We start from the raw sequence: 11,259 nt of genomic DNA on the forward strand, positions 1-11,259 counted from the left end.
AGGAATATTACTTTCACTCACATCCATATCCTAATTTTCTGATCTAATGAATATATAAGGGGTCCTTCCCCGGGAAGTTCACTTTGCGGAGTAAATGTGAATGCACCACCACCACTATATTCGATAATTATATGCCGGTCCCACCAAAGCTTTTTTTGATCAAAAAAAAAAAGAAAGGAAAAAAAAGGAATGCCTTTTATTTTCTGGTAAAGCTAAACTAGAATACGTTTAGCAAAAGCTACAAAGGACACAAATCCTAGAATGCCAACGCATGTGTCTTGTTGTACTATTAGAGAGGACTTGAGTTGAGCCTCGTTGAGTCCTGCAATTCTAGCATGTAGAGTATGATAGCCCATTGGGTGGCAAAGATTACTCCAACGTCAGCTGCACACGTCATCATAAGTATATATATATATATATATATATATATTTTTAAAAGAAAAAAGGCAGGGGGGAGAATCCTTACTTCATCTACTATATTTGGAGTGAGTGTAGAGGAGACTTGGGCGTGTAGAGGCAGAGGATGTGAGTTTGTTGACTGAAAAAAGATAACTGTGAAGTTGACTACGGATTGACTACGAAGAGACTCTGTGTTTGATCGAACTTGGAAATTTGCTAAGGTTTGGTTATCCTTGCTTTTCCTTTGGGTTTTTTTTTCTGATCACCCCTTGTTCTGTTCTGTTCTGTTCTTTCCCTGCGTCATTGGAACAATGTGAGTTAATTTTCGCTACGATGTTTTTTGCTTTTTCTTTTCTTTTCTATTTCATTCTGTTCTGATCTGAGATATAAAGTTTATGGATGTATTGGGTTTTTGATACTATAATTCTTGTTGGTGAGTGATAAGTTTTGTTTGATCAAGTTTTTGTGAAGTGGGTCTCTTGCTGTATACTCTCTCTATTTAGGCTTAGAATTTTCTTTTCTCTGCTTCCTGTTTTGCTTTTTCTTTTTGCTTTTCCCTGATAACTCTGTGTCCCTTACGCTTCCTGGATCACTGGAACAATTCGAGTTAATTTGCCCTGTCTCATTTGTTTTGAAGTCTTTAATAAATCTATGGGTCGTCAAGTTCTTGGATGTGTTGGGTATTTGGTGCTTAGTTTTGTTCAATTAAACATCTTTACTTTTGGTGTGCTGCTCTCAACTGCAAGTGCATAACAAGTTGTCATGTTGTTCTTTCTGATTGGCGATCGTCTAAAACATTATCATATTTTTACTTGTTGGGTTGCATATATTTCATTCTTTGTCTCTATTTTTGGATGAATTTGTTTCTTGCTCGGTAAACCCTAATTACATGCATTATCAATCTTTGGTGCTTTGTGATATGAGATTCATATTTGTTATTAGCTTAATAATCTCAACAATTTAATTTCTTTACCTTTTCTTTGATTCATAGAGGCTTTCTGGTTCTTGACTTCTCAAGTTCCATAAAAAATTTCCAGTACAGTTCACTGTTGTGTATTTCTAATGACTGAAATGTTTTGGGTGCATAAATACAGTGACTTTACTCACATGACAAGATGGTTAAGACGATACAGTTGTATGGATTCCCTTCTGGTTTATCCGCAGAAGCAGTTTCAGAATTTTTGGAGCCAATTACAGGAAAAGAATCTGTTTATGCTGTGAAATTAAGGGAAGCCCAAAATAAGAGAATGTATTATGCTATTGTCCAGTTTGCCAAGTCCAATGATGCTGAGGATATTATCTCCTTGGCCAACAACAAAGCCCTGAGGTATGGGAGGAGCTATCTGAATGCTCGGAAGATGGAGCGTGACATTGTACCGAGGCCAAGAACTTTTTTGCATAGGTTGGACGACATAGGATTGCATTTTGGCTGCAAGATCGCAGATGAAAAGTTACATGTTCTGTGGACTGCGAATGATGTTTCTGTGGACTTTGGGATTAAACTGCGGAAATTTATTTTTCTTCTGAAATATCATGATTTGGAATATAAGCTTCAACTCTCCTATGAGAACATTTATAAGATCGAGGTGCATTCTCCACGTGGTCGTGCTGCTGCTAAGTATCTTCTGATTCAGGTTCTTCACCTACGTTTTAGTTATTGTTGGAATCCAAATTATTTATTCTCTGAATATTCTTGGCATTCATTTAATCTTCTTTCTGTTTAAGATTGGATAGTTTTGTGGATCATCCACATGGTTAATTTGCTGCTCAATATATGCGATCTTTGTTCTGTTTTTTTATATTGAATAAATTGAAGAGCGTCAAAACACAATTGTCTAGAGAGACTGAGGTTTGTCCACTTTAAGGGTGGTTAACAGGGTAGACCCTTATCACTGAATATCTTCTAAGATTGTTTTGTCGAAGCATGTTTCAGTCCTCATTGCCATGTATTTGAGTCATTTCATGCTTGCTTCTGCAATTGGCAAAAAATTATGTCTTCTTTTTTATTGCATTGATTATTTTATCCATTTTATTGCATATGTAATCTTGGAAGAAAGTTTTGTAATGAATTTGTCTCCAAAAATTAGTTATGCGGAGCACCTCGGATTTATAAGAATGACGTACGCTGTTCAGGAGAAGTATACGAAAACCCTTTTCTGAACTATTTCAGGGATACCCCTGATGACCAATGGGTCCGCACAACTGATTTTACTCCACCACGCGCTATTGGGCAGTCTTTTACATTATGTTTGGAGCTTCCTTATGGTCTCAAACTTCCAGATTTTCAAGAAAACTTTCCTGAGTATAAGGAGACTCAAGGGGAATACATCTTGGAGAGTGGTTCCTCTTATTCTTGCAACCCTGATCTCGGCGCAATGGTTTGCCCTCCTCCAGGTGTCGATGTGCCATATGATATCTTGTTTAAAGTAAACTCTCTGGTTCAGCAAGGGTATCTTCCAGGGCCAGCACTTGATCTTACTTTTTTTAGGTTGCTTGATCCACGCAGGATGAACATGAACCTTGCCTGTATAGAGTTTGCCCTAGAGAAATTGTTTCATTTAAAAGAGAGCTGCTCTGAACCTTCAGTGTGGCTTAAAGAGCAGTATAGGAAGTACCTCACATCAAAGAAACCTCCACTGTCACCCATCATCTCCTTAGATTCTGGGTTGGTATATGTACGCAGGGTGCAAATCACACCATGTCAAGTATATTGTTGTGGTCCAGAGGTCAATGTCTCAAATCGTGTACTACGCAATTATCCAGGTGATATTGACAACTTCATTCGTGTTTCATTTGTTGATGAGGAGCTGGATAAACTTTTTGCATCAGATTTATCTCCGCGTACGTCCAATGCAAATGGGGAGAACAAAACTGACATCTACAAAAGGATTCTTTCTATTCTCAGAAATGGCATAGTAATTGGTGAAAAGAAATTTGAATTTCTTGCATTCTCGTCAAGTCAACTGCGGGAGAACTCAATGTGGATGTTTGCTTCAAGATGGGGACTTACTGCTGCTGATATAAGAGAGTGGATGGGGAATTTTTGTCATATAAGAAATGTGGCAAAATATGCTGCCAGATTGGGTCAATCCTTTGGTTCTTCTACCGAAACTCTAAATGTTGGCGAACATGAAATTGAAGTTATTCCTGATGTAGTCAGTCGTGATAATAAATATGTCTTCTCTGATGGGATTGGGAAAATTTCTGCTGATTTTGCTAAGAAAGTGGCCGTGAAATGTGGCTTTAAAGGGTGCACTCCATCTGCCTTTCAGATTCGATATGGTGGGTACAAAGGTGTGGTGGCTGTTGATCGGACTTCATATAAGAAATTATCATTGAGGAGCAGTATGTACAAGTATGAATCAGAACATACAAAGTTGGATGTTTTAGCATGTAGCAAGTTTCAGCCTTGTTTCCTGAACCGCCAGTTGATAACTCTTTTATCTACTCTTGGGATTCAGAATCATGTCTTCTTGGAAAAACAAAGGGCAGCTGTACAACAATTGGATGCTATGTTGACTGACCCATTAAAAGCACAGGAGGCTCTGGATATGATGTATGCAGGAGAGAGTACAAACATCCTTAAGGAATTGCTCATGTGTGGTTATAAACCTGATGTTGAACCATTTATTTCAATGATGCTGCAAACATTCCGGGCATCAAAGTTGTTAGAGTTGCGGACCAAAACAAGAATCCTCATTCCAGATGGAAGGGCAATGATGGGATGTCTAGATGAAACTAGAACATTGGAATATGGTGAGGTGTTTGTGCAATTTTCTGGTAAAAGACATATTGGAAGTGAATCGAACCAGCAATTCATTATTGAGGGAAAGGTAGTTGTTGCGAAGAACCCTTGTTTACACCCTGGCGATGTCCGTGTTTTGAAGGCTGTGGATGTGCCGGAGTTGTACCATATGGTGGATTGTGTTGTTTTTCCACAAAAGGGCCCAAGGTAAGAACATCTGGTTTGTACAAATATTCATTTCATAATTTGCTAGAATTTTTTAAGTTGCTTACAGAGTGCTACTTTTCCTTGATTTCACTGCATAATTAATTACAAAGATCTTGGCTTGAACATGACTTAATGATTGAAATCTTGTTTATAATTGTAGGCCTCATCCAAATGAATGTTCTGGAAGTGATCTTGATGGGGATATCTACTTTGTCTGTTGGGATGACGAATTGATTCCTTCCAGGCAAATCCAACCAATGGATTATACCCCCGCACCAACTATAGCATTGGATCATGCTGTCACAATTGAGGTAATACTCTTGAACATGATGCTATTTTCGCCATTGGTTTATTATCACTTAGCTGTTGCTTTGAAATTGGTTGGGATAAATTATTTAACTTTCTTATTCAATCTATTTCTCACCGCTTCTAGTGGTGCTTTTCGAGTATTGAGTTGTATCTTGATGGTAATTGTGATGGTTTTTTGGTTTGTCTGCCTTTGATGTTTGCTAAAAAGGGAAACTCATTTTGAATTTATTGTGAGGTTGGCGTTCTAGGTAAGCCAAACTTATATGACGTATATAATGAATAATGAAACCACATTAGAAGAGGATTTTACACACAGATGAAAAACTAGCTGAGACATAAATGGCTATTCAGCATCACACTGATTAGGAAAGGATACTCCTTGAAGGAATCCCTCAAAGCATTGAACTAATGGCTTGAATTTCCATGCATCTCCTGATGTATATGCACTTCTGTGATTCAGCTTATTGATGATTTTCTTTTGGTGCAGGAAGTTGAGGAATATTTTGTGAACTACATGGTCAATGATAGCTTGGGCATAATTGCCAATGCCCACACTGCTTTTGCAGACAGACAGCCTTCAAAAGCAATGAGCAAGCCGTGTATAGAGCTTGCAAAGCTATTTTCAATTGCTGTTGACTTTCCAAAAACTGGTGTGCCAGCTATAATACCTCAACATCTTCGTGTGAAGGAGTTTCCAGATTTCATGGAAAAGCCTGATAAACCCACCTATCAATCATGCAATGTGATCGGAGAACTTTTTCGTGAGGTGAAAGACGTTGAGCCACATGATGGCTCCATCCGATCCTTCAGTCGTGAAGTGGCGAGGCAGTCCTACGACCGTGACATGGAAGTCGATGGCTTTGAGGATTACATTGAAGATGCCTTCTATTATAAAAGCAATTATGATTCCATTTTGGGAAATCTGTTGGACTATTATGGGATCAAGACAGAGGCTGAAATACTCAGTGGGAGTGTCATGAAAATGTCAAAATCTTTCACCAAGAGGAGGGATATAGATCCTATAAACATGGCGGTGAGGTCCTTAAGAAAGGAAGCTCGGACATGGTTCAATGAGAAGGCAACTGGTTTAGATTCTGGAGCTGATGATGTATATGCAAAAGCTTCAGCCTGGTATCATGTCACATATCATCCCAAGTATTTTGGTTGCTACAATGAGGGATTGAATCGTGACCATTTTATCAGCTTCCCATGGTGCGTTTATGATAAGCTGGTCCATATCAAAAAGGAAAAGGCAAGTGTGAGAAGGGCTCGAAACCTCTCATCTCTGGAGCGTCGGTTTAGGAATGACTTGCATTTGAACTGAGGAAAATCAAACTATTTGATATTTGTGTTGTCGGTGATGGTGATGGTGATGGTGTAAGTTCAACAAGGATAAAATCTGAGGTAAATTATGTGTGCTTTTATGTATGCTGGTGATAAAAACTGGAAGTACATTAGCTTATTGTATAATAGATTGATGTTTGGTTTCCTGTTTCTGCATTCAAAAGTGGGTTTGAAAGCTCGCGTTACTTTTCATGACGACATTAAGATAGATTTTAGTTTGGACGGGGCCCTGCCCGCTTGTTGCCATTCTTTGCTTAGCTTGCCCCAACGAATATGGATATAATTTTAATTGACATGTGGAAAAAGTTTACCTCCTTAAAACAAATGGAGTAACAAATAAAGAACTCAATTAAATTTAAATTTAAATTTTAACATATGGAAAAAGTTTACCTCCTTAAAACAAATGGAGAACCCAATTAAATTTAAATTTAAAATTTCCGAAATTAAAAAAAAAAAAAAAAAAAAAAAAGGGTTTTGTCAAGTGCCAAAATCTCATTTGTTTTGAGTAGCTTTTCCTTGGTTTTAAGAAGCAAAACTTTGTTTCCCTGATGTTGGACAATTCATTCTTATTGGCTTCAATGCCAAATACATAATAATCTATAATATATATTAACCATCAAGTACCAATCATTCTTAACATACAATACAAGTACGATAAAACTTGTCCAACGTGATGATGAAATCCGATCTTTTCTTGAATGTTAAGACTGGAGTCGGTAGGTTGGGTTGGAATCATTTACGCTTAAGAACAGCAAACAACTGAACTTTCTCCTGGCATGTGGAGTTGATGAGGTCGGAAATGTCTAGAAGTTTATGGGTCAATCTTCCGAACAATTCATCCATGACCTGACTTCCAAAGTGTCTGGAAAACATTCCCTCCATCGCCGCCCTTACATGCGTCACCAGAGTTGGTATGTCAACGGGACCTTTCATCCATGCTGCTGGGTTTGTCAGCTCCATTCTCTCTATCCCGAAACACCCATTTTTCTCCACTATCCCAGCCATCTCCTCTGGGGAGGCTGCATAAAATGCCAAGTTGAACGAGTCCACTTCCCCTTCTTCAATTATTCCCTGTAAATTAATTAATTTCAGTACTTATTTATTTAATTATTCTTTTATTTTATTTAAGTTGTACGTAAGAGCTAGTAATTAATGATAATTATACATGAATTAATGTTACCTCTTTGGCCATATCCATGAGGCTAGACGATATAGAATCGTACAACATACCCGTTGGAATTTGAGAATAAGGCATCCCTTTGGGAATGCCAGTCATGATCATCACCATCATTCCTTGAGGCACAAGTTCTTTAGCCCTCGCATTCAAAAACCTCTCCATGTCCTCCGCAAACTGGCAAGCATAAGCCTCAATTACTTCATTTGGGGCGCTCGTGTAGTGGATCCTTCCTTTGTTCCAGGCCGGAGAGGCTTTGTTCTGCAGCTCTTCTGGCAACTTGGAGAGCCAGTGGAGAGAAAATGAGGTGTGCACAAAGTGAATAGACGACTCGGGAAATAAACGGCCGTGGAAGGAACCCGGCACGCCGGCTGCCAAATATTGCCGGTCTTGTGGGAGAGAGGTGAAGAGGGTATTGAAGTCATTTGACTCTAGGTCGTTAAAGAAGACTTGAAACTCAGGCATTTGATCATCATAATCATGCGGGCATGATTGGGATATTTGGGATTTGTATTTGCGTTGCATAGCTTCTAGTATAGTTTGAATAGTCATGAAAGTGTTTTGTCCAGTGGCACATCCCAAGTCTGCAAGACGAATGGTGTTTGAAACAGAAGACAGTGTTTTCATATCAAGCTTCTCTCTTATTTCCTCAATGATTTTTTCTCTCTCAACTCCAGCAGATTGTTTCTGCAACATTAGTGGTTCAAATAAGCTCTAATTAAGTCATAAGTTACCACATTAAATTAGATCCGAAAGCCCCTAGTTTAGCTTTCTTAATTTATCCATGCAGTGAGGGACACTTTTTAGATCTGATTAACCGTCTATTTTTCAAGTCTTTATTTAGAAATCATCCTTTCAAAAAAATGAAAAAAATTAAAAATCATTAAGGCATTTAATTTAGGCCAATAAAATCAATGACCACGACGCTTCAAGAAAATACTTAAATTTCAATAATTTAATTGAATGGTCAAATGATATCGGATTCAAGTTTTTTTATTTTTTATTTATTAGAGATGATCTTTGAATGAATATATACAAAATAGATAGTTTGGATTAATGAAATACGAGGCGGAGTGGGTCATACAAGGGTATCCCTTAGATAAGTTTATTTGAGATATCGCTCAACGGAAGCTCTATGTATATATATGTATATTTTGCTTATTTGAAACATCAAAATTGGAATTGGCTATTGGAACAAAATCAGTTCATTGCATATTTGAGTGGTGGTTAAATTTGATAAGATAATTAAATGTTCTTTAGTTTTGGGGACATATAATAATGTTGGAATCGTACGTACATGGGGAAAGGAAGCTCAGGGCTTAAACTCAACTAAAGCAAGGCATATGCAATTCCAAAAGCATAGGTTAACAAAGGCTTTTATATATTGGCATAGAATTTACAAATATATATAATTAAGCTCCCTCTTTGTTATTTGTCTATCCAGCACTCTGATAAATCAGTGCGGATATACATATATAGTGGAGGAAGGTGAATCAAAGAAACCAATATGTCTGATTCTTAATATATCTAAACAAATATTCGAATAGGGAAAAAATAAGCAGCAAAACTCCCATCGATGGAAGGAAAGAAGAGATGGAAGAGAAGCTTGAGATGAAAAATAAAAATAAAAGGCAGGAGTCAGGGCTCAGGGCTCAGGCTCAGGGCTCAGGAGGTAGGGCAAGTAGCTAGGCTTGTAGGGAGGGAGGGAGCATATATTCCGCTGCGTATAGAATATTAAACTGAATTGTCTACGTACGGTTCCACTAAAATTATATTACTCAATTCTTATATCCCTAGCTGCTTATATTATTATATGCAAATGAATATAATTCGGAGCATTTTGGGTCTAATTTCAACAAAGTCATAAAAAGGAGAGACGAGGCCTTAATTCACTCGTGTGAAACTCGATTCTCTACAATCGCATGTACTGAAACTCATATATATACCTGGTAGTAGGAGTTCTTGGAGTAGCTGTAAATGCCATTTCCACCGTTCATCGGGAGCGAACTTGTGACCGGTTTTGCCCTATTTTCATGATCTCCGTTGATGATATTCAAGAGATCAGCTGAACCCAGCAACTTCCCTTCTAGGTCCCTTTCTGCCATATAGCTGCTATAATTATTAAGCAAGCAAGCAAGCAATCAAGTGATTGATTGATTGATTGAATTAAGTTCTAGTGTGGTGGCCTTATATAGAAAAAATTACGGTGAAAAGAGATGCTCATGCAACGTGGTGGTACCACCACAGCACCACAGATGCATGCCTTCATCAATTAATTAATTAATTAATTAATCCTACCTAGTTATTAGTTAGTTAATTATGATAATTATATAATATCTATTGGCAAATTGACTTGGATCCAAAGGCTGGCTTGACTTCTATACAAGTTGACGTGTACTAGCTGTTTAATTAAAGTGAGATCTATCGTCTATTCCAAATGCAATTTCAACTACTTTTTATCTTTTTGATGCCCTAAATGAGAACTCAGCAGAAAGACAATGGCCGGTAGTTATTAGTATTATTTACTTTGAGAATAAGACATCAATTTCATCAACTATAAAAAAGGATCAACCATAGATAATATATATTTAAGGACCTAAACGTATGGATTTCATGTTGTGGTCTAGAATTTTCTCCTAGAACGAAAGGAAAAAAGAAAAAGAAATCTTTTTTATTGCTGATTATTATACATAAAGCCAATATTATTTCCTCCATTCATTAGGTATAGGTTCTTTCCTCCACTTTCATTAGGTATGTCTGATAACATTCTTCCAGAATAGTGAAGCATGAATCCATGAATCGGCTGGATACAATTTGAATTCAAATTAAAAACTTAAAAAACAATAAATAAATCAAGCTTGTAGGATTTAGATGAACAAAATAATAGTAAATTTAGCTTAACCCCTTCGAAGTTATTTTTCCTCAACTACAACCCTTTTTTTTTTTTTTTGTGTGTGTGTGAATAAAATCATGTTTTTTTCTAAATAAAACTCAATGACTAGGATGCAACTTGGCAAGTTACCTAATCAAATGCAAAATTGAATTTATTGTACTTTTCGATTCCTAAAATACCCCCAACTAAGCCATTATTGCATTTTGTATATTAATGTAGGAACAAATATAGAAATAATTTTTAATTGGATTGTAACTAATAACGCACGTTTAATTTGGAAAGATCTCCAAATGGATGTAGGAACTAATTTGGTAAATGTTTTTAAATTTAACAATAAATTCAAATTTAACATACCTAATTGGTTTATTTAATAATATTTTAAGTGAATAATTATCTATTATATGTGTGCATGCAATTTTATGTTGAAAAAATAAGGGAGTTTTACTATTATGCCCAATATAGGTGCTCAAATTATAAAATTAAAAATAAGCAAAAAACCTACATGAAATGGACTTTAGAAACACACCCAAAACTCATTTACAACATAACAAAGAGACTTTGAACTTCCTATCATTTACAAAATTGTCATATGTTTTCTTAAAACAACATCAACCTCAAAACCTACACACACAAAAACAAAAAACAAAAAACTCAAAAAACTCAAAACAAAATAGTAAAACCGAAAATTAGTATACTAAGTAAACTCAATAATAGGACAACTGGCAACAAAAATTAAATGGTATAGTGTTTATCTATAATACTAGTGCTAAGAATGGGTATATAACTAAATATCTCAAAAAATAACGTACCTATTACTTCTTTTACGAAAAATAATGTACTTAGTATGAATTTAATTCAAATAATATACCCAAATTTTATAAACGCATTTTGGATATAATTTACCTAATAATTTCCTATTATGCAATAATATAACTTGTATTTTACCTATTATGAGTATATTGTTGGTATATTAAAGTCAACACATTTATATGTATATTGTGAAAATAATTTACCTACCCGTATTAGATATATACAAGATATATTGGTAAATTTGTAGGTACATTATATTCTATTGCATTGATAATAATTTAAATTTGTAGGTACCAAATCTTTTATATTGTATTGGATATATACATATTGTAGGTATATTAAAGCCATCATAAATAAAAAAAGCCATCATATTAATAG

The 11,259-nt window shown here is 36.0% G+C and overlaps 2 protein-coding genes across 3 annotated transcripts; one reads left to right on the forward strand and one right to left on the reverse strand.

The window, feature by feature from the left end:
• On the forward strand, nt 462–6,196 carry LOC18791346 (probable RNA-dependent RNA polymerase 1). Of its 2 annotated transcripts, none has more exons than XM_007225199.2 (5): nt 462–620; nt 1,494–2,033; nt 2,487–4,351; nt 4,512–4,662; nt 5,148–6,196. In XM_007225199.2, the coding sequence occupies exons 2-5, from the start codon at nt 1,515–1,517 to the stop codon at nt 5,982–5,984; spliced, it is 3,372 nt and encodes a 1,123-aa protein (XP_007225261.2). In that variant the 5' UTR covers nt 462–620; nt 1,494–1,514; the 3' UTR covers nt 5,985–6,196. The 2 variants fall into 2 exon arrangements, with proteins under 2 accessions (XP_007225261.2, XP_020419609.1); XM_020564020.1 differs by lacking the exon at nt 462–620 and adding an exon at nt 645–712 and having other exon boundaries at nt 5,148–5,984.
• LOC18791660 (probable S-adenosylmethionine-dependent methyltransferase At5g38100) lies at nt 6,515–9,343 on the reverse strand. The gene is made up of 3 exons (XM_007226674.2): nt 9,125–9,343; nt 7,185–7,865; nt 6,515–7,075 (listed from the first exon to the last, which is right to left on the reverse strand). Exons 1-3 carry the CDS (start codon nt 9,281–9,283, stop codon nt 6,737–6,739), a joined length of 1,179 nt encoding a protein of 392 aa, XP_007226736.1. The 5' UTR covers nt 9,284–9,343; the 3' UTR covers nt 6,515–6,736.

The sequence above is a fragment of the Prunus persica genome, chromosome G1, assembly GCF_000346465.2.
Source record: "Prunus persica cultivar Lovell chromosome G1, Prunus_persica_NCBIv2, whole genome shotgun sequence".
Taxonomy (NCBI): domain Eukaryota; kingdom Viridiplantae; phylum Streptophyta; class Magnoliopsida; order Rosales; family Rosaceae; genus Prunus; species Prunus persica.